At 45.0% G+C, this 24,049-nt stretch overlaps 1 protein-coding gene and 1 long non-coding RNA gene across 2 annotated transcripts; one reads left to right on the top strand and one right to left on the bottom strand.

The window, feature by feature from the left end:
* Positions 1 to 266: 266 nt before the first annotated feature.
* Positions 267 to 4,012, bottom strand: LOC132469555 (uncharacterized). The gene is made up of 4 exons (XM_060067537.1): positions 3,649 to 4,012; positions 2,518 to 2,644; positions 2,159 to 2,242; positions 267 to 698 (listed from the first exon to the last, which is right to left on the bottom strand). The coding sequence occupies exons 1-4, from the start codon at positions 3,885 to 3,887 to the stop codon at positions 267 to 269; spliced, it is 882 nt and encodes a 293-aa protein (XP_059923520.1). The 5' UTR covers positions 3,888 to 4,012.
* Positions 4,013 to 4,866: 854 nt separating this feature from the next.
* On the top strand, positions 4,867 to 6,585 carry LOC132469070 (uncharacterized). The gene is made up of 5 exons (XR_009528332.1): positions 4,867 to 4,918; positions 5,289 to 5,372; positions 5,625 to 5,698; positions 6,081 to 6,300; positions 6,493 to 6,585. It is a non-coding gene; the product is annotated as an uncharacterized LOC132469070 (long non-coding RNA).
* The last annotated feature ends 17,464 nt before the right edge of the window (positions 6,586 to 24,049 follow it).

Raw genomic sequence — 24,049 nt, 5'->3', positions numbered from 1 at the left:
ATGTAAACTCTGGAGCTCAGCAATGAACGGAGCGAAATAGGTGTCGACCCGGGGTTTGTGCCGCCCAAACCACAAACTATGCAACATAATGGATTTGCCTCTTTCGTCCAGTGACAGCTCGTTTATTGTGCAGAGTATTGGCCAAAGAGAATACTGCGAAGATTTGAAAACGGGAACGCCGTCACAATTGAAAGATATGGTGACATTGTCCGGATTGTCGATAAAATCACCCTGATCTTGGTATAGCTTTCCTGTGTTTATGTCTCCTACACTCTCATCATGTCGAAAGTGGCCCCGCAGTGCCGACTGTGGCAAGATGTTTTTGAGCTGAAAGGCATCACCAGAAAGTAACTTGCAGATTTTATCAGAAGTACCTCCTTGTGCCAATGCTTCAGGCAAGTTTCACAATGGTAGTCTGGTCCTTTGCCGATGTATCCTACACAGTCCGTGCAATAGAAATACAACTCTGCCTTGTCGGACAGATTGAAGAAAGCTTTGTCCAAGTACCACTTGCTTGAGGGAACACATCCTGGAATGACGGTATTAAACAAATCGAGAAGGTCTTTCATGGCAACACCAGATAATCCGTGCCTTAGGCACAACCCCATCAGCATCGCTAGCAGTTGTCCCTTTGAAACATCAGCTCCTTCAAAGACAGGGTTGTTGGCGTCAAAGTGCTTTTCATCAAACAGCTTCTCCTGAAAAAACATCAACAAATATTGCACTTTAATAGGTATTATGCTGATAATTGTCATTTATCCAATACTTGCTACACAACAAATCATTGTTATCCCATATACAGATCATAACAATTTGCATTATAGATATTGTTAAGAAGTGTTATACAATTATACAATTATATAATTGCACAACAGTTACAAAGATCAATCACCAAAAATTATAACCATTTAGGTCAGGGCTGAAAGGTGCTGCAGTTGGTGGGGGTCTGTTGAATCAATGCCATGCCTTTGTTGCGAATTTGCATAGGGGAACTAGCGGAATGATAAGAAGTAGCACGGCATATGGGAACTAGCATAATGGTAGGAAGAAATACAACGGCAGGGGGCGCGTGGGTGAGATTGCGTAGTAAACATCTGCCAGGAGAGGAAAGAAGCAAGTTCGGGAGAAGATTTAGAGGATTTGAGTATTTATCGCCAGTATATTTATGAATAGTTTATGTATCTTTTTTTTTTTTTTATGTAGCAAGTTTCCCCAGTAGTTCGAAGGATAATGATGAGCATCTTGGCCCTATTTTAAAGTGTATGAATACAGTTTCTTTCATTTCAGTTACGCTCATTGGTCAGTTTAGGGGTAGCGTCACTTGGATGTGGGTATGAAAGGCCCTACATCAAGCCAGAAAGCCAGTTGGAGTTGGGGGGACAGCGCAGCATCAGCGCACCTCTAACACACTCTCAGCGCAACGTTTGCGCACCTCTCTCCCCTTAGCGCAGCATCCGCACACCTCTTTAGTAACCTTCTCCTCTTAGCGCAGCATCAGCGCACCTCTTTACTCTTTTCTTTGAGTCTTTGCTATTTTCTTTTATAAGTATTTGTGCAGTATCAGGAAGGTAAAATGTGGGAATAAGCTTGTCTTGGAGGTCTAGGTCAGAGAGCTGTATTTTGGAGGTATATTGAGAGGAATCAGCAGTGGTATGTAAAAAATTAGCTTGGGGATAAGAGGAATACTGTAATAGATTTATGCGACCAGCAATTAGGCAACTAGAGGATATATTGAATGTAAAGAGAGACTTGAGGCAGCATGTACAGTGATATTTCAGTTTGTGACCATGGTGGTTCTTTGAATTATAGTTATCAGTATATTTACCAAGAGGCTGATGCCATATATATTTCAATTGTATTGATAGTTTGATCATACATTTGTATGGGGTGGCAGCACAGGCACAGTAAATCCGTGGAGGGGGGGGGGGGTAGGGGCCCCACACCGTATACTGTGTTTAGTTTATGGTGTGGGCCCCAGAGCAGTGTGTAATTACAACATACACCCTTGGCACGCTACAGTTTTCGTGGCAGCGATACGATTTGGCCACTTACACCCTCGGCACGCTACACCTTGATATGGTTCTCTAAGTAAAACTAAAAAGTCACCAGTTTTTACACATTACTTGTTATAACAGACAAGTTATATATATAAACTAACCTGACGAAAGCCAGGCTGTCCATGTTCGTGGCCATCCCCTGCTATATATTGCTCTGCGCCGTCATATTCTTCTTGTTGAGCATTCTGGAAATGAAATATCAGGATTAGTATTAATGCAAGGTTCCATGGCTATATTGGCTTGGTCATTATTTTCTATCCGGCTTATGAACACTGCTGCTTTGAAGGGGATTCACATCTTGTTAACATGCTCCTTTTCTTATCGCTTATCAAACTTATTCCAGTATTGTTTTAGGTGAAATGTTCTTTTTACTTAACTTTAACATTGTACACAGTTGCATTAATTGTTGATATATCGCATAGGTCATCATTAAAAAATATGGAAAATAATGTAGGCCTACCATATGCTGTAGTAGCTCACTGTCACATGTGTTGCCTCCATGTTCATCCATATTTCCAACTTCCATTTGTAATCCCCTTTCTGGGCCAGAGCCAGCAGAGACATCTTCAGATGAATCACTGATGTCACTAGAAAGACAATATATAAAAATATACATAAAGGGAAAATTAATGTAAATATTTGTGCTTCAGTTACACAGTAACTGACCATATGGTACCATGTTGACACACCATGTTGTTTTACCTATAAAACATGTCACATAAGACGCATACAAATGTTTGACATAGAAAATAATGATTTATATAATTAAATGAAATAATATTTTTTAAAGAGAGAATGAGTTATTGCTTATACACTGATTATTTTACTGCCTCGATATACTAAATATAGAGTACCATAAATAAAAAAGGACAAATATATGGTATATAGAATGTAGCATATATAATGGATATTTTAAGTGTCATAAACTAATAATTCAACACCATGCAGTTCAATTCAGCCAATTATAAATTGACCCAATGCACCATAGATGAATAAAAATCACTATATTGCATCAATATTAAACAAAGAATATACAGACTGAACATTAAGATATGTAAAATGAACATTCATAAAAATGGAATTTCATCAATTTCAGATCATAAAATGACTAATTGTATCCAGAATGTTTAGATTTGAATACGTTTTTCTTTAACTAAGTTATTTAAGTATCACATGGAAGATTTTACTTACAAGGTTTATTTCTTACACTGTAAAATATATTAAATCTCATGTAACAGTGTTACATGCTTTTGACCCTGATTGTGATTTACCCGTTCATGCCTGTATAAATATAAGCACATAACTTATATTATGCAATAAATTACCAGCCCTGCCGTGGTTATATAAGCCATTTTGTAGCCAAATGGGTGAAACTTGTGTGGACAATTATGGCTGTGTTATGTAACTTAATATTACTATACCATCTACTCATGGAGCCAACATTACAGAACGTTTTGCCAAAATAACATTTCTAAAATCACACTGTAGGTGAAAAATTGCTGCATGAGCAGCTTAAGCCTTAAACAGTTAAAAAGTTGCTCAGGTAATAAATGGCATCAGGTGTAAGTTACACCGATCCACTTATACTTACTCTATTTGACATTGTACAACTTGTTCTTGTTCTTGTTCTGAAAGTTCTTGTTCTGAAATCTCTGATGCAGACGCAGGCGGCAACCCTTGTAATTCATCTTCAGAATCTGACGATGACGTCGGTTCCGTCCTCGCCGACTTCGGAAGCTTTCGATATAACTCAGTAGTCCGAGGAATATCTTGTGATTCGTCAAATAAATATCGCTTATAAGATGGCGGAATCTTTCTCCCACGATCCATTTCTCGATCCCACTCTTAAAAACAACTACAGATAGGTCGCCATTGCTCTTTCATCTCAATCAACTTGACGCAATCCTCGTTCTGGATCGCACTCCAGTTTCCGGTCGCAGGTGTGCGCATGTGCGATGAAAATACAGATGAAAGTACAATGCGGAATATTGAATATCAAATGCTTATTTTTCGCGCTTGGACCATTACTCACAGAGCTATTGAGTGTAGTCAGTTTGCAAATTGCATATTCATTTTTGCATGATCCTGTTAGACCGCTAATTATCACGTGAGTCCGAGTTTTAGGACCTACCGCTTATCCGGAGTGGAGCTTTTTAAATATTGTGGTGGCCTTTAGCAGCGGAGCACTAACGGTCGCGGTTCGAGAACTATCAATATTAACACGATGGTAATGTTAACTGTTTTTGCCTTTGATGATTTTTCTGTCGACATTGGTGAGCTCTCCTGGATTGAGGGAGAATTTGACGAGCAGAATGAAGCACAAGAATATGTCGTGCGATGGAGGGAACGAAATGGAAAAGTTAAACTTTGTTCGGCCAAAATAATGGCAACCGGAGGTAAGACTGACAATTACATAAAATCATGTTCTATTTGGACCTATAGTAACTTATAACAGTACCGTATATAGGCATACTTAATTATATCAGTTAGATGTAGGCCTATCTATTAATTTACTGCAGTGTGCTCGTGCAGTAATTTCCGTAAATAATTTACACCTATGCATGCATATATATATATGCATCTACTAGGCCTATCGCCTAGATCTAGTTCTCATGCAGCTAAGCTTGTTGCAACTTTATTAAATGGAAGTTAATTATGACTTATATGCATTATCTGATGCTCTTTCTATTTAATCCCGATTTAATAGAGGATAGGAGAGAACTGGTCGAAGTGAGGAAGAAAGCGGAGTTAGGCCTTCTGGATGTGGCAGTCACACCTACATCTAAATGTGGAAAAGGCCAAAGGCGAAAAATTCAAAGAACGTGCCATCTGAGGATGGAAATGATGAGCATGTGGCCGAGGTAATGAGGTATCCATGGAATCTTCTTATGCAGATTTTAATTAACATTTTTAAATATGTATTGTAGTTCATTCTGCATTTAATATACAATTTAGTATGTTGATTTAATATTCCAAACATTATTAAAAGTATATAGCTTTAATAATTGTCAACCAAATTTTTTTTTTTAACTAATCTGAACAAAATGGTCAAATAGTCTCATAGTTATCTTATATCTTATTATTACTTCTGATAAAAGCTTATTTATCTATCCTTTTCATCAGTGTTTTGGTATCCTTTATCTTAATAACAATCTTATAAGAAGCAATTTAAATGCTGGTGCATATGCAATAATGGCTATTATATATGTTAATTACTTTTTTTTATTGCAGCCGAAGACCAAGTCAAAACGCAAGCAGGCATCAACTGCACAAAGTGCCAGCAAAAGTATTTTGCAGAAGTACAAAAATGCACAAGTGAGATTTCTCATTATGTTAGGCTGAGCTATTCTGAGGGAATATGGTGAACATTTGGAATTAACATACAAGTGGTCCTATGTATAAATACATGAATAACTGTTTATTGTAGATCATTTATTCTCAGAGGCATATACATATATATCAATGTTTCTTGAGATATGGTTCATGAAAACCTGTTTTATTTATTGCAAACATTTTCAATCACTTAGTTTTAACTGGGCTTTTGCAAATGAAATTCATGTCTTTCAGTTGGATATTGACAACTCTGCCATAACTGCAACTGAGACCCCATCTGGCTCAACTGAGACTCCTTGTGGCAAAAGGTAAATGGAAATTAAGACCTGCTAATTAAAGGTTACTTGATGCCATGCACCTACTGAAATATATATTATTTAATGTAGGGTGACTCCTTGAATGCTACAAACATAATATATGCATTACCATAATAATTTAAGTAATTTTGTCTCAGAAAAGGAACTAATTATTGTGGTCTAATCTGGTTCATACCATAGCACATATATCAGTAGTATGGGTTTCCTTTCATATGGTGCTGGATACATCCAGTTGTTATCATGATTGTCAAGTGCATGGAATTTGATTGAATGGTTATTTGACCAACCAGACATGGATATTAGCAAGGGTAAAAGATTTATTGTATATCATCACGAAATAAGTAAATAATGCAACATTAATTTACGTATGCAGATGTGCTGAAGCAGTACGACAAATGCAGGCAATGGTGAATGAAATGAGAGGCATCAGACAAGAGATTCTGGGCATAAGAGCAGAGATGCTGGTGAGATCGGCAGCGCCCTCAGTGGAGCAGGCACGAAGGTGTCAACCGCCTATTGCGGCCAATACGGCCAAACCATCAACACCATTGGATGTAACCAATGAAGATGAATCTGCCTCAAATGATTCTGTGGTACGTATTTAACTTTTTTTCTTGTGTGGCTATGTTTATGAATAATAATACTCATCTCCTAGCTGCAGGACTTGTATTGTATACATACACTTATATATAAGTGTATCTACTATGTGTTGACATAATCTTGTCGTTGTTCCATAAATGGTCATATGTTGGGAAGGAAACCAAATCATGGAGACTTTTTTTCAGATCATCTCTCAATCTGTGAAATCGAGATCTTCACGGACCTCGGCACAAAAATTTGTGAATGACCTCATGCACGGGATTTACTCAACGGAATATCGTGTCGGGGTTATCCTCAACGAAGGCAGCCAACGTCAAGGCGGCACTGCCTCGTGAGCATGTCATGGAAATTATTGGTAATTAGCAATTGCCTTTCTTACCTATTTTTGCTAACCTTATGACATATTTTATCTGTAGTAACATTGATATCCCAAACATGCTATTTGTGTTGGTGGTACTCTCGCATGTGATCTGTGACTAGTATATATAAATACATGAACCACCAAAATGGTTACGTTAATTAATCCTTGCATTCAGTTGTCAATGTCTACAAGGGGCAGTGTTACTGAATCTTTGTTTTTTTATGCACAGCTGAAGCACGCAAGGTCTTCCCCGAGGCAGCGGAAGCTGACATCAGGCGCTTCATGAGGGAAAAATTGTCGAATGCAGCCAAAATTCTGCGGCGTAAAGAGAAGTCTGACCGGACTTAATGCTATATATGGAGATTTTAATCAGAATGTTAGCGAAAAGTTCGATCTGTAAGTACTACATTTATATATCAACAGCTAAGCCAGTGAGTTCAAACAGGACACAACATGTACATCTGTGATAGTCTTGATACTGCAACTGTACTTGATAGAATATCATGTTTATGTTAATGCACCTGTAACGCCCATTGAAATACTCGAGGCTCCGGCTCCTTTTACTGATGGTTTAATCACACCGTAGAACTACAATACAATACAGACATGAAATTAGTTTAACACACAAACAATTACCCAAGAGCATACAAATCCTTCACGGCAATCAAAAGGTAACAAAAACACAACACTAACCACTTTGCCTGCTTGTCGCCAATGGGGTTAAATTAAATCTTTCTTGTTGCCTGCTTGAAACATAAAACCTTAGAACGTTTATAGAACGTGACTTGTCTGCAGCTGCGACACTAGCTTCTCGAAGCTTCCCGACAAAACCAACGAACCAGAAATAAAACGGATACATTTACGAGAAGTAACACGAGTCCACCTTGAGGTCAAAGACCGAATTACATACAATACCCCACAGAGCAGGAAAACACTGCCTGCAGTTACACTCCCACCATCAGACAACGTATGATTTCTAACAAACTTAACATAGTGAACAGCGTCTTTCCCAAAACAAAACATTGTATAATCAGACAATGTGGTTACATCACTTTCGCAAATTAATTTAACTTTTACTCAGCTTCAAGCAAAAGTACCGTTTTATGTATGGACCTTTCCAAATAAAATGGTCTAGTTGTGTATGTGCCTTTACTGTCTCGTGTTGTGTCACTAAGCAGTAGTTTGAGCTTTCTGACTTTCCCATCAACTCCTGGGAAAACTTAGGTAACCTTTGCCATCTTCCACTGATTTCTGGATGTGGCATCATCTTGCAGCAGGACTATGTCATTCACTTTAGCATTTCTCCTGTCCTTCCATTTACTTCTCTGTTGCAGACTCAGCAAATACTCCTTTTCTCCACCTGTTCCAGAACTCATGTTGCCAGGATCCTGATCCCTTGGCTGTGCCTGGACGCCCTCAGCATAGAGGTCACGTGCCACCGGGCGATCCCCTTTGGGCTTGTTCTCCTTCTTGTCCTTGTCTCCATAACCACTTGGTCCTGCAACCTCGTCACCAGCAACAGAAACAACAGCGACATTCTCCTCGTCTTCCTGCTGACCGCCCTCCTTCTCCCCCTTCTTGTCTTTCTTCTTATCTTTCTTCTTATCCTTCTTCTTTTTATCCTTGTTGCTGTCAGATGAACTTGAACTGGAGTCCTTCTTCTGCTTCTTCGTCTTTTTCTTCTTGTCATCCTCTCTGTCAGATGGGTCCTTCTGTTCAAGGCCAGCATTGCTGTAGCCAATGATGCTCCAACCCAACGTAGACTTGAGCGCGTATGGCTGGTCCTCACTGCCACTAATGACGTCTCTGGGAAGAAGGGCTTGGGGGCAGTTATAGCCTATCAACAATCCTACTTCACAGTCAAGCTCCGAAGACATTTCATGCTCTAGATGTTCTAAGTGAGGCCATAACTTTGCAGTAGTACTTGTGGGTATATGAGATCTATTTGCTGGTATATAATCCCTGGTATAAGTTGTTGGTAGTTTGATTATATTTTCAGAGTTAATGCCTCTTACTCGTAGACAGCTCACTCTTTGGCTGGATACGATCTTTGCGATTGATGTGATTGTTGACACTGTCAGTTTCACAGGCTCCTTCTTGACATTCAATGCCTCGGCTGTATCCTTTAATATGAAGGTGGTGTCACTCTGAGTGTCGAGCAAGGCATACACTAGAACTTCTTTGTCTGGTTCAGCTGATGTGGAGACATAAACTGGGACAACAGTAGATGTATGAGTGGTACCTTTCTCTTGAACGACTCTGTTGGAGGTAGCTTGCATTGACTCTTGAGTACGTGACAGTGTGGACCCTTTAATTTGAGCTTCCGTGGTTTCGTTAGATTGTCCACGTTCGGTTTCTCTTCTTTCTCCTTGGTTATACACCCATCGATCCTGATGCAAGCATGTAGGGTGGTTTCGTCCACATGAGTCACATATGCTTCTAGATGTACAGTCTTTGGAGTTGTGGCCAGTCTTAAGGCAGCCAAAACACAACTTCTCCAGTTCAACTGTCCTTTCCATCATTTTGAAACATGTATGGAGAGTATGACCTTGCCTCTTACAGAAAATGCACATGATGCTCGTCTTCTCACTTGAGCTAGTGGTGAAAGCCCTAGCACTGGGTTTCTGACTTTGTGGATATTCCCTTTCCTTTTGCTTTGCTTCTTGTGCTATTAGCTGTATTGCTGAAAAGGATGTGACTGGATTGCATGCAATTCGAGCCTCAAGGTTGAGAAACTGCATGAAGCAACTGAAATCAGGGAACAGTTTGTGTTCATCTTGGTACATAGTGACTTTTCTGTTCCAACTTGCACTTAACCAATCAGGTAATTTGGCAGCTATTTTTTGGTTTTCCACACAGTCGTTAAGAGCTTGTAAACCTTGAACATAAGGCATTGCTGATTCAACACTGCTTAGAAAATCCGCAAACTCACGAAGATCTTCGCTGTCCTTGTGACCAATTTTATGCCATGCGTGTATCTTGTCGCGGTATGCCTTACCAATTACAAACTGATTGCCGTATCTGTCCTCAAGTTTGTCCCAGGCGGTTTTGTAAGCCGTTTCTGTTGCTACTAGGAAATGTCCTTCAATAGCTCTTTTGGCTGGGCCACCAACGTACTTGCGCAAAAAGAAGAGTTTTTCTTGAGTTGGCAGGTTCTTACGATCAATCAGAGTACAGAATGAAAGCTTCCAATCATTATACTTGAGAGGATCTCCTACGAAGACAGCCGGTTCTGGGATTGGGATACGATTGGCTGTAATCGCTTCAGCGAGTGTTCTCACAAGATCATTGGAGGCTTCATGAGAGGTGGTGAATGTGGGTGAGTGAGTAGTGGGAACCTTGGTAAATGGGACTTGTTGAATGGTAAGAGGTTGATTGGGGATGGCTTGCTGAACCATTGGAGATTGAGGGAAACTGGCTGGTTGAGGTGTGTATTTGGATGTGAACATTGAGGGATGTGGGGGAGAGGTCTTAGTGATGGCAGCTAGGTGTGGATGATAAGATGGATCAGGTATGGTTTGCTGAGCAGGGCTAGCTTGGGGAGGCGGTGCTTGTTGAGCAGGATAGAAGGGGTTGCTTACAGGGTTGAGCGTGGATGGTTGGTAGAGGGAAACTGGAACCTTTAGTGAGGATGGATAGATGTCTTGACTCTGTTCAGTCAAAATGGCTGACTGGTGCGCTACCTCGTCATAATGATCTTCTGAGAAAATATTCAGCCTGGCTTGTGCTGCATTGTGCTTTTTTATTTCCTCCAACCGTTCCACTTCTCGCCTTTTCTTTTCCAGCTCCGTTTTTCTAGCAGCGCTTTCTGAAATAAACCGAGTTCGTTTTCCAGCATTCTCCGCTTCAATTTCCTTTTCTTCAGCTTCTCTTTTAGCCGTTAACATTTGTTCCTCCACCTCAAGTTTCCGAATCTCTTCTTCTCGTTGATGTTGTTCTTTCATTATTTTGAGAACTTCTTGTGTAGCTGCAACTTCGGCCGCTGCTTGTAGTTTATTGTACCGTGACAGACTGGAAGAGGCGTTTGACTTACAGCTGGGTTTAAGCGAGCTTGCACTGGATACTGTGTTGTCAAACACTGACTCAGCTTCAGGCCAGGGTACAACTTCTGAATCTTCATTACCACTGAGGTATTGTTGAGCCCTTTTATTTGCAGTCACAGTGAGTGCATTACATGTGTCATTTATTCTCCGGATTTCAGGTTCAGGAGTTGCAATATCTCTTATTTTGAGGTAAGTTTCGTCAATCTGATCTTGGATAGAGTTGATTGTGCTTGCAACATCCTCAATCAGATCCACAGCATCATTTTCCCTAATGGTTCGTCTTAAGCCATTAATGTGATATTTCCACTTTCCATATAGCTTCACAAAATGTGCGTTCAGTTCACACAACCTTTCATCCAGCTGAGCCTTTCCTTTTTCAGTTAGCGTTCGTGGACGTTCGCTTCTTCTCATGTCTGGAGGCTGTTGTGTGATATATGCACCAACCTGGGATTGTGCGTCTTGTGCTGTCGCTTCAGCTTGCTCACCAGAGTCAGCTTGAGCTGGGGTATGTTCACCATCTTCTTGTGGGTCTCCATGCTTGGCTTCTTTAGTTGCCTGTGTAGCACTTACGCTTATTTGTGACATGTTAAATGTTTATGAATGTGTTGACATTTAAATGAAATGTACTTCTCAAATGCGCTGATATGAAATAAAATCTATATGAAACCCAAAATAAATGTTTCACTTTCTAAATGCACAATATAGGCAATATACTGTATAAGGCCTTTGGGATTGCCTTAGCTTAAACTTGTTTAACTACACATCAAGGCAACACACTGCTGTAAAACCTGTTTAGAATGGCAATGTAAGGCAAATAATAATTGCTATGAAATCTTAGCTAGTCTTAATATGAAAAACCCACTTGTATGATATCACATGCAATAATACGATTTTAAACTTAAAACATCTTACACTTAATTCACTTCAAAACACTGCATTTACTTAGTCACTTTGATTCTTACAACCAACCGCAAATTAAATATCCACTGTTACTTTAAGGCAGCACACAAATGAAATGTCCACAATGCAGCTTAAATGGCAGATTACTTGTGCTACTTTCAAGATGCGATCTTCAGCATTCTTGCTTATTTAGCCTTTAACGTCTTCTCCTTGTGATTCAAGCACGACAGTTCTTATTGCGGTACCTCCTTCTAGCAGTGTGCGGTGACGTCGTCTTCTGTCCGCGCGCAGCTCCGTGTTAAGGCCATCTGCGCGCAGCTCCGTGTTACGTCCATCTTGGAGTCTTCACGATGCAGTGTAGTGTTCTACTTGGCGCCCATTGAAATACTCGAGGCTCCGGCTCCTTTTACTGATGGTTTAATCACACCGTAGAACTACAATACAATACAGACATGAAATTAGTTTAACACACAAACAATTACCCAAGAGCATACAAATCCTTCACGGCAATCAAAAGGTAACAAAAACACAACACTAACCACTTTGCCTGCTTGTCGCCAATGGGGTTAAATTAAATCTTTCTTGTTGCCTGCTTGAAACATATCACCTTAGAACGTTTATAGAACGTGACTTGTCTGCAGCTGCGACACTAGCTTCTCGAAGCTTCCCGACAAAACCAACGAACCAGAAATAAAACGGATACATTTACGAGAAGTAACACGAGTCCACCTTGAGGTCAAAGACCGAATTACATACAATACCCCACAGAGCAGGAAAACACTGCCTGCAGTTACAGCACCAGTTCATGTGTGGTTTGTCTTTTGTTTTAAATATTGCACGGTTGTGAAGACTATCCGGCACCTCAGGAGGGGGAAACGGGGAACCATCCAAGCTGTGTACAGTAAGGATGGGACTCTGTTGACCTCAACTGAGGAGGTCGTCGGACGTTGGAAGGAACACTTTGAGGAACTCCTGAATCCGAATAACACGCCCTCTATGTTGGAGGCAGAGCTCGAGGTTGATGGTGTGTCGTCGTCAATTTCCCTGGTGGAGGTCACTGAGGTAGTCAAACATCTCCGCAGTGGCAAAGCCCCAGGGATTGATGAGATCCAGCCAGAAATGCTAAAGGCTCTGGGTGTTGAGGGGCTGTCATGGTTGACACGCCTATTCAACATCGCGTGGGAGTCGGGTACAGTGCCAAAGGAGTGGCAAACCGGGGTGGTGGTTCCCCTGTTCAAAAAGGGGGACCAGAGAGTGTGTGCCAATTACCGGGGTATCACACTTCTCAGCCTCCCTGGTAAAGTCTACTCCAAGGTGCTGGAAAGGAGGGTTCGGCCGATCGTCGAACCTCAGATTGAAGAGGAACAATGCGGTTTTCGCCCCGGACGTGGAACTACGGACCAGCTCTTCACTCTCGCAAGGATCCTGGAGGGGGCCTGGGAGTATGCCCATCCGGTCTACATGTGTTTTGTGGATCTGGAGAAGGTGTATGACCGGGTCCCCCGGGAGAAACTGTGGGAGGTGCTGCGGGAGTATGGGGTAAGGGGGTCTATCCTCAGGGCCATCCAATCTTTGTACTCCCAAAGCGAGAGCTGTGTTCGTGTTCTCGGCAGCCAGTCAGTTTCGTTCTCAGTGGGTGCTGGTCTCCGCCAGGGCTGCGCCTTGTCACCAATCCTGTTTGTGATATACATGGACAGGATATCGAGGCGTAGTCGTGGTGGGGAGGGGTTGCAGTTCGGTGGTCTGAGGATCTCGTCACTGCTTTTTGCAGATGATGTGGTCCTCATTGGATCATCGGCCTGTGACCTTCAGCACTCACTGGATCGGCTGGCGGCCGAGTGTGAAGCGGCTGGGATGAGGATCAGCACCGCTAAATCTGAGGCCATGACTCTTAGCAGGAAACCGGTGGATTGCTTACTCCGGGTAGGAAATGAGTCCTTAGCCCAAGTGAAGGAGTTCAAGTACCTCGGGGTCTTGTTCGCGAGTGAGGGTACTATGGAGCGTGAGATTGGCCGGAGAATCGGAGCAGCGGGGGCGGTATTGCGTTCGCTTTACCGCACCGTTGTAACGAAAAGAGAGCTGAGCCGCAAGGCAAAGCTCTCGATCTACCGGTCGATCTTCGTTCCTATCCTCACCTATGGTCATGAGGGCTGGGTGATGACCGAAAGGACGAGATCGCGGGTACAAGCGGCCGAGATGAGTTTTCTCAGAAGGGTGGCTGGCGTCTCCCTTAGGGATAGGGTGAGAAGCTCAGCCATCCGTGAGGAACTCGGATTAGAGCCGCTGCTCCTTTACTTAGAAAGGAGTCAGCTGAGGTGGTTCGGGCATCTGGTAAGGATGCCCACTGGGCGCCTTCCTTGGGAGGTGTTTCAGGCACGTCCAGTGGGGAGGAGACCTCGGGGAAGACCCAAGACTAGGTGGAGAGATTATATCTCAACACTGGCCTGGGAACGCCTCGGGATCCCCCCGTCAGAGCTGGTCAATGTGGCCCGGGAAAGGGAAGTCTGGGGCCCCCTGCTTGAGCTGCTCCCCCCCGCGACCCGACCCCGGATAAGCGGATGACGATGAGGATGAGGCACGGTTGTGAATATATTTGGTCATATAGGGAGGAACTTATAAATTCATGTAGCTTATCTTTTTTGTAGAAAATGGATAACCTTTGTGTCATTGGTTGAGGTTATATGTATTTTTTATTCTGGTCCTCTTGAGTTGTAATATAATTAAATAAAACGATTCATTGTATCTAAGCATTTGTGTTTTTTACGTAAAGCCTAGCTTATACATAACCAAAGTCGTGCAGGAAAATATGGTATTGTTTTGACTGACACATTTCATAATTTTCAGATTATCTAAATTCTATGATGCTGTTGCCAAGCATATGATACAGAGCCAACCTGACAGCTACCACTCCTTGTACAATGGTATGGCACACTTACTATGATACATTTACTATGGTAAACTTTGGTAAAATGTAAGGTATCATGGTAAGGTACCATGGTAATTACCATAGTAAATGTACCATGGTAATTGCCATGGTAAATGTACCATGACAAGGTACCATGGTAAAATGTACCATGGTAAAGGTACCATGGTAAAATGTACCATGGTAATTACCATAGTAAATGTACCATGGTAATTACCATAGTAAATGTACCATGACAAGGTACCATGGTAAATGTACCATGGTAAAGGTACCATGGCAAGGTACCATGGTAAAAGGTACCATGGTAAAATGTACCATGGTAATTACCATAGTTGTTAAGGAACTGCGGGTGCATGCAGGCAGGTAGGACCCAAACGCAGACGGTATTGAACGGAAACGGCACTTTATTCAACCTAAAGGCTAAGGCACAGGAAACTCGGAACTCGGGAGACAACTCGGAACTCAGGAGACTACAGGGAACTCAGGAGACGACAGGGAACTCGGGAGACGACAGGGAACACGGAACACGCAGGACTAGCCACCACAAACAACCACAGCAAACCACAATGACAGCACGAGGAACAAAGGAAAGACGAGGGCTTAAATAACAAACACAACGAGCAACAGCTGAGACACATTAGGGGAGGGAACAGTAATCAACACAGGAGGGAAAACCAGGGAAACACACACACCCTGACAGTACCCCCCCCTTAAGGGTCGACTCCCAGGCGACCCACGACAAGCAAAAAAAACAAAGAAAGTCAAACCCAAAACGGGTGGGTGGAGGGGGGCCAGGAGGGGGGAATCAAAAAAAAATAAATGGACTGGGGCAGAGCCGAGGGACGTCAAGCGGGCGGCCAGAAAACTGCCCCAGGGCATGGCAGGGAGCCTCAGGCGGACGGCCTGGGGGGCAAGCAGAGGCAGAGTGGAGGCGGAACCCTTCCGGAGGCCGGCGGCAAGGACGATGAGGGCTCAGTCCCTCAGGAGACCTGCAGTGGCGCAGAACCCCCTCAGAAGGCCGGCAGCGGTGAAGGCGGAACCCTTCAGGAGGCCGGCGAAGGCGAGGTAGAGGGCGGGTCCCCTCAAGAGGAAGGCCAGGTAGAGGGCGGGTCCCCTCAGGAGGCAGGCCAGGTAGAGGGCGGGTCCCCTCAGGAGGCAGGCCAGGTAGAGGGCGGGTCCCCTCAGGAGGCAGGCCAGGTAGAGGGCGGGTCCCCTCAGGAGGCAGGCCAGGTAGAGGGCGGGTCCCCTCAGGAGGCAGGCCAGGTAGAGGGCGGGTCCCCTCAGGAGGCAGGCCAGGTAGAGGGCGGGTCCCCTCAGGAGGCGGGCCAGGTAGAGGGCGGGTCCCCTCAGGAGGCGGGCCAGGCAGAGGGCGGGTCCCCTCAGGAGGAGGGCCAGGCAGAGGGCGGGTCCCCTCAGGAGGAGGGCCAGGCAGAGGGCGGGTCCCCTCTGGTGGCAGGCCAGGTAGGGGGCGGGTCCCCTCCGGTGGACAGGGTAGAGGGCGGGTCCCCTCTGGTGGAAGGCCAGGCAGAGGGCGGGTCCCCTCTGGTGGAAGGCCAGGCAGAGGGCGGGTCCCCTCTGATGGAAGGCCAGGCAGAGGGCGGGTCCCCTCTGATGGAAGGCCAGGTAGAGGGCGGGTCCCCTCTGGTGGAAGGCCAGGTAGAGGGCGGGTCCCCTCCGGTGGAAGGCCTTGAAGGGGAACCCCCCTCGGGAAGGAGTGGAGGAGGGCCCCCACAGGCAGGAGCGGGGAGCTTGCCTCCCCTGGACGGTCTGGAGGGCGGACCCCCTCCGGCGGACAGGGTAGAGGGCGGGTCCCCTCTGGTGGAAGGCCAGGCAGAGGGCGGGTCCCCTCTGGTGGAAGGCCAGGTAGAGGGCGGGTCCCCTCTGGTGGAAGGCCAGGTAGAGGGCGGGTCCCCTCCGGTGGAAGGCCTTGAAGGGGAACCCCCCTCGGGAAGGAGTGGAGGAGGGCCCCCACAGGCAGGAGCGGGGAGCGTGCCTCCCCTGGACGGTCTGGAGGGCGGACCCCCTCCGGCAGGAGCAGAGGCCGGTCCCCCTCTGGAAGGAGCAGGGGGCGGGCCCCCTCAGGCAGGAGCGGAGGGCGGACCACCTCAAGCAGGCGAAGAGGCCGGTCCCCCTCTGGAAGGCTAGGAGTGGGCTCAGGAACCGGACAGGGCTCGGGGACCGGAGTCAATGCGGAAGCTAGAGTACCAGGAGGAACCGGGTGGCACCCCCAACCCTCCCAGCGCTCCATTGTCTTCTTTGTTTTGGCTACTAAATCCTCCAACTTACGGTCAAATTGAGCGTCCGCTGGGTCCCATAGTGGTGCTGTCATTCTGTTAAGGAACTGCGGGTGCATGCAGGCAGGTAGGACCCAAACGCAGACGGTATTGAACGGAAACGGCACTTTATTCAACCTAAAGGCTAAGGCACAGGAAACTCGGAACTCGGGAGACAACTCGGAACTCAGGAGACTACAGGGAACTCGGGAGACGACAGGGAACTCGGGAGACGACAGGGAACACGGAACACGCAGGACTAGCCACCACAAACAACCACAGCAAACCACAATGACAGCACGAGGAACAAAGGAAAGACGAGGGCTTAAATAACAAACACAACGAGCAACAGCTGAGACACATTAGGGGAGGGAACAGTAATCAACACAGGAGGGAAAACCAGGGAAACACACACACCCTGACAATAGTAAAAGTACCATGACAAGGTACCATGGTAAAATGTACCATGGTAAAGGTACCATGGTAAATGTACCATGGTAAATTTGTCAAAAATCCCATGGTATACCATGGTATACCAAGGTACAATTACCATGGTACACTTACCATGGTACATTTACCATGGTACCTTACCATCGTACATTTACCATGGTACTTGTCAAAAATCCCATGGTACAAAATGTACCATAGTTTACCATGGTACATTTACCATGGTAAACTTTCATATGGGTGTAGCAGGATGGGCCTTTAATTAGTGCTGCAGTACCGGCCTATCACTGTTGGGTGCGCTGCCTATAAAGGTGGGTGGTTGTGCACTGGGAGCACTCTTGCCTGGGAGCTCCTGGCTACCCCGCCTCCTGTTGTCACCGAAACCTGATTGCCTCACCTGATCGCCTTTTAGTTGGATCGTGCAGCTCGCCGTTGTTTGGTATGTAGTGGTTGTGTGCATCTGTGTACCTTCTAAACTTTGCACAAGTCCTCAACATTGGCTTCCATCCCTCAGGCAGTTCATTGGCCGGGTCTTCCCTCTCCCGTATCGATCCCAGTTGTAGGGCGTGTGAGTGTTTCCTCCTCTACCTGTTGCAGCGGGGAGCGATCAGCTGTAAATCGAGTTGCACTTGTAATGGTGTTGCTCGGTACAAGTGATCCCCTTCCTCTTTGATGTTCATTCAACTCCTGACGGTATGTGGATAAGATGACGCTAACCCAAGTTATTGCAGTTGTTGTTCAGCCTCTAGAACAAATGTATTTTTCTATGGCAGGGTTGACGTGTTTGTGGGCGGTTTCTGCCAGCACGTCCCCCCCCCCTCTTCACGCTGCTGTTGGCCGGCTGCCGTTTTGCCCACTGTTTATATAGCCAACACATCCATTCTACTCTGCATCTCCTGCTGTGCTGTACCTGCCACCGAGTATGGTGATTGCTGCCTCATCCTCAGTCTCATTGTCTTAAGTTATTCATTTAACCGACTTCTAACTGATCTTATTGATGATATTATTTGTGTTTTGTGGGTTGCTTTGCATGTTTGTTTTGGTTTGATTCGTTTTCTTGGTTATTTTGGTTTGGTTTAATTGCTTTACTTATTCATTTGGATTTATCAGTTTGGATAAATCTCCTTTACTTTTGATTTAAACTCCATTTAGTTATTTGTTCTTCCCTTTTTGTGTATTGTGTGTGTGTGTGTGTGTGTGTTCGCTTTAGTGTGTTGGTGTGAACATATTTTATTGAGAAGTCATGTTTAAAGATTATATATATTAATTAAAAGGAATTGAATTTGTATGCTGACCCAGTCTCAAGCTTTCATTAGTGAACGAACTTGTGTGCATTAACTTAAGTTAATCTAACTCTCCAGGTGAAATTCCTGGGGTGGCGTTGTTGGCAACTTGTCACTAGTTCTTTAACCAAACTTTATCTCATTGTTTCCCCGACCGCCGAATGCCACATGGGTATGGTGCAGCGGATGACATGGTGGGCCCTGCTGTGTATACTGGCCGTAAGATACGGATTCCTGCAGGGAAAGAAAGAGACTTAAGGTGTGAGATAAAAGCTGGTCCACGGCGAAAGACGTATACTGCCCTGATTGAAGGCAACTCCTCCCTACAGCTTCCCCAGAATCTCCTGGTTGCTAAAGTCTGTGCTGATGTAAAGAGAGGCTGTGCCCCTGTCAGGCTGATGAACCTGTCCCAGCATGCTTTTGTGATAAGGCCACACACACATCTGGCCAATGCATTCCTGGGGGACCATGTTGTGGAATTTTCAGACGACAAGCAGAGTAGCTGTCACAGCAATCATAGTAAGGAGGCAAGCCTGAGTCTGGACCAAGTAGTTGCAAATTGTAAGGTGGACGTAAGTGAAGCAGCGCTCGAAAGTGAACACCAGCGCTCCCTCTTTAACCAGCTAGTGGAGAGGAATGTAGGTGTTTTCTCCCAGCATCCCCTGGACTATGGCCAAACAAAAACAGTGCAACATGACATACCCCTGGTTGACCCTAAGCCTTTTTGACTGCCGTACCGCAAGATTCCGCCTGCACAGTGGCAAGATGTGAGGAAACTGTTGACGGAGATGGAGGTAACAGGAGTCATCAGGCCTAGTAAGAGTCCACGTGCTTCCCCAGTAGTGACTGTCACTAAGAAAGATGGGTCACTAAGGTTGTGCGTAGACTACAGGAAGCTAAACTCCTACAGCACGAGATATGCATTCCCCTTGCCCAGAATAGAGGAGGCTCTGGAAGCTCTGGGCCAAGCAAAGTACCTCTCCACACTTGACCTCACATCTGGTTACTGGCAGGTGGAGGTGGCAGAGCATGACAAGCACAAGACAGCATTCAGCACTCCCATGGGGCTGTTTGAGGCCAACAGAATGCCCTTTGGGCTGCAGAATGCTCCGTCCACCTTCCAGAGACTCATGACCTGCTGCTTTGGGGATTTGAACTTCACCCACCTTCTGATCTATCTCGACGACCTCATAATTTTCTCCAAAACTTTTGAAGAACACCTGGAGAGATTGCAGCTAGTTTTCGCCAGGCTTCAGGAACATGGCTTGAAGTTGAAGCCCTCCAAGTGCCATCTTGTGAGGAAAGAGGTGCAGTACTTGGGTCACTTGGTGTCTGCAGAGGGGATCAAGACAGACCCAGAGAAGATCAGCAGGGTAAAGGACTGGGAGAGGCCCACTAATCGGAAGGAAGTACTGCAGTTCTTGGGGTTCGCTGGATATTACAGGCGGTACGTTGAAGGCTACTCAAGTATAGCTGCTCCTTTATACCGCCTCACATCTGGTGATCCCAGAAAGACAATAAGGGGAAAGAAGAGATTGGGTCCTGAACCACCCTTTTTGTGGACTACAGAGTGTGAAAAAGCCTTTCAGTCCCTAAGACAAAAGTTAACAACTGCTCCAGTGCTGGCCTATCCAGGTTACAGCCAGCCTTTTGTGCTTCAGACTGATGCATCGGGAGAGGGGCTTGGTGCGGTCTTGGCTCAATTCCAGGGTGGAACCGAGAGGGTCGTAGCTAGAGATGTCCCGATCTCATTTTTTAGCTCCCGATCCGATTCCGATGTTTTCATATTGCTCCCAATACAATCCCGATATTTCCCGATACTGGTTTTCCGATACCGATTTCCGATATCACTTTTTGTGTTGGCAAACAACATTTAATTTCCTATACATTAAGAAATAGACAGGCATCCAAGCTGTGCTCAATAGCTTTTATTCTCTCACGTTAACATAACATAACATAAGCATTACTTGTAACCATAAAATAAACATAACATAAAGTAAAGTTTTGGTTACTTAACTTATTTGAGGCTTCAAATAAGTTTCAACCCTTTTTTCAAGTAAGCTTATTCTTTTTTACAATGTGGGTGTGTAATAATAGTGTAATAGAGCTCCTTATTACCTCCATTTTAATCTACTGCACTGTACTGCGTTTTTTTTTAATGAAAACCAACATCTGCACTATCTCGGCTGACAACCGGTTCCTTTTCTCATCAAGGACATTCGACACTGCACTAAACAGTCTCTCACTGTCCACCGATGTACAAGGTGCACAAAGAAACTTTGTGGCTGTATCAGCCAGTGCGGGTCGCTGTGTAGAATGTGCCCCGCCAGTAGTGTAGAGGATTCTCTGAGCTTGGGATGGTTTGTTCAGCCAGCATTGAGAAGAGCCGTGTAATAATCCATAATAACAAGTTAAATATTTGAAAGTTGTAGAATAAATTAATATAATTTATATTGGAGTTAATTTGCTAGAAATGTACTTACAATGTTTAGTCAGTTAATCATTTACATATTTATGTCACACAATTATTAATTACATATTTACATGTTTACATATTTAACACAGTCAGGATATTCTGTTGAATCTGCCTCTCTGATTCCCTCACGTTTACCTCAGTCTAAATTCTAGCTTCTGATTGGTTAGTTCAGTCACGTGATGGGTCTGAACAAGGAAGTGTTTGAAAATAGATTAACAGCGATATTTTTTTTATCGCCCGATAAAAGTTTTGCGTTAACGCAGCCGTTAACGCCGATAACGGCCCACCACTAATATATATATACATAAAAAATATGTATAGATAAAAAATATGTATCGGCAATGAAATTGAATGAGATCGGCCGATTCCGATTTACCTTAAAAACCCAGTATCGGGCCCGATCCGATCCGGGGATCAGGACATCCCTAGTCGTAGCCTATGCGAGCAGAGGCTTGAGCCCAGATGAGTCAAGGTATCCTGCGCATAAACTAGAGTTTCTTGATCTGAAGTGGGCCGTGACAAACAAGTTTTATGACCATCTATATGGGCCTCCATTCTCTGTCCAAACGGACAACAACCCACTCAAATATGTGATGTCCTCTGCAAAGCTGGATGCAACAGGCCAGCGGTGGGTGTCTCGGCTTCCTGCGTTCGACTTTGACATTCAGTATCGATGGGGACGGAGTAACGCAAATGCTGACGCTCTCTCCCGTATGTCCAGCCAGGAGGTCACGCAGGTCCTACGAACCTGTCCTCAGCGGGTAACTACCAGTGAGAATGAGCGCGTAGAGGCACTGCCCACCCAAGAACCAGGCGGCTCCCCTGGAAAGACCACTGAAGACACTCAACCACCAAACCCTCAACGGCCAATGTCTAGTGAGCCCTATAAAGAGGTGGGGACAGAATCACTGCCTGCCATGACAAAACAGGAGATCCGTGTGGGGCAGAAGGAGGACCCTGTCTTTGGCCCTGTCTTGCACTTTAAATCTTTAAACCACAAACCAAACCGCAGGGAGAGATTAAGGGGTGGTGGGCAAGTGTGCCTTCTAAGAGTGGAGGAGATTGGTGATAAGGGACGGTATCATGTACCGCCGCATCCAAGACGGCCAAAGGGGAGTAGTGGAGCAGTTGGTGTTGCCAGAGAAGCTACGTGCAATGGTCAAGACTGCTCTCCACGATGACTCAGGGCATCTAGGATTTGAGAGGAAGTTGCAGATGATAGGAGAGAGATTATACTGGCCAAGAATGTTCCAGGACATCAAGGCTTGGTGTGAGCAGTGTGAATGGTGCTGTCTCAGGAAGACTCCAACTGCAGGCCTCAGGGCTCCCCTGGTCAGTATCCACAGCAGTGCCCCCATGGAGCTTGTGTGTGTGGACTTTTTTGTGCCTGGAGAAGTCGATTGAAAATTGAAAATGTTCTTGTGGTTACAGACCACTTTTCCCGCTATGCACAGGCCTACCCGACAAAATACCAAAAGGCCTGCACAGTGGCTAAAGTTCTGTGGAGAAACTTCTTCTGCCGGTTTGGTTTCCCCCAAAAGCTTCATGCAGACCAAGGGCGCAACTTTGAAAGTGCTATTGTTAAGGAGCTGTGCAAGTGTACTGGCATCACTAAGACTCATACAACCCCCTACCACCCCCAGGGCAATGGGACCACTGAAAGGTTCAATCGTACCCTCATGAACATGCTGGGGACGTTGGAGCCTCTCTTAAAGCCCCGCTGTCATGAGCATGTCGACGCAATGACACATGCCTATAACTGCACACAACACGATTCCACTGGGTACACACCATACTACCTGATGTTCGGTAGACATCCCAGGCTCCCAGTCGACCTGGTCTTCAGGCTTTCTACACCCAATTAGCCATGTGAATACAGTGAGTATGTGCAAACTCTGCATGACAGTTTCTCACAGGCCTACGCCCAGGCTAATCAGACTTCTCGGAATGTGAAAGTGTGTCATGTGGAGGGCCGGCAGAAACTCTGAGACAAATGGGAGTCACATCCATACATTGTGGTGAAGAAACAGCCCAGCACGCCTGTGTATGTGGTGCGATCAGAAGATGGTGAAAGGGAGAGAGTGCTGCACCGCAACCTCCTTACACAGTGTATGTTCCTTCCAGTGGAACAGGCTGGTGAAGTGACAGGAGAGGAGGTTGAGTCGGATACAGCAGAGGATGAGGAGATGTACAATACAGAGGAAGTTGTGGAGACCGTTCTACCTTGGACAACAGACGTGCAGGTGGATGGACACACAGTAATGGAGGAAGAGGATTTGGATGATGGACAAATGGATCAAGGAGAGGAGGAAAAGACAAGTGCTAGGAGAAACCCACAGAGGACCCGACGTCCCCCGAAAAAGTAATCTTGCGAGTCACAAGTCTTGATGTCAGAGGACGGCCGGCGAAAGAGAGAAAGAGGATGGGAGTTGTGGCAAAGGGCCAAGGCAAGAAGAGCAGCAGGGCTTACGTAAAACAATGAAGCCATATCCCGAGAGGGCCCTTGGTGCACACATATTCTCAATGCAGGACACATAGTCATCACGGTTTTTGTTTGTTTTCACTGACTGCTGTTTAACTGACTGTTCTGTGCATAGCAATCAGTGTTCTGTTTGGCTTATCCTGATGACTGGGGCGCCATCAAGTAAAGAAGGGGTAGATGTAAGGTTGTTAATTAGACAGGCCACCATGTGGCGCTGTTTACCACGATTTGAATATTGTGTCCCTTGTGGGCCAACGTAGTTCGTGTGTGTGCGATCTAGTTTCATGTTTGACCCTAATGGTTCCAAGGTGAGCAGTGTTTTAGTTATCTTGCACAATCTATATTTTAAATATAAGTTTAAACCACCCATCCGTTCAGTTTGTTGGGTCAATATGTTGCATAGGATGTGCGTTTACCTGTTGAGTGTTATATGTGATGTGTGTGTTTGCGTTTACTGCTTAATTTAATGTTTTCGTCCTTTTCTTCTTTTCTTTGAAAGAGAATGTTTATTTAATTATATAGTTTATGGTTGCATGTATTTATTTTTACATTTT

Source organism: Gadus macrocephalus, chromosome 12, assembly GCF_031168955.1.
Source record: "Gadus macrocephalus chromosome 12, ASM3116895v1".
Classification (NCBI taxonomy): Eukaryota; Metazoa; Chordata; class Actinopteri; order Gadiformes; family Gadidae; genus Gadus; species Gadus macrocephalus.
The sequence above is the reverse complement of the archived record's forward strand: the minus strand, read 5'-3'. Positions and strand labels throughout refer to the sequence as shown.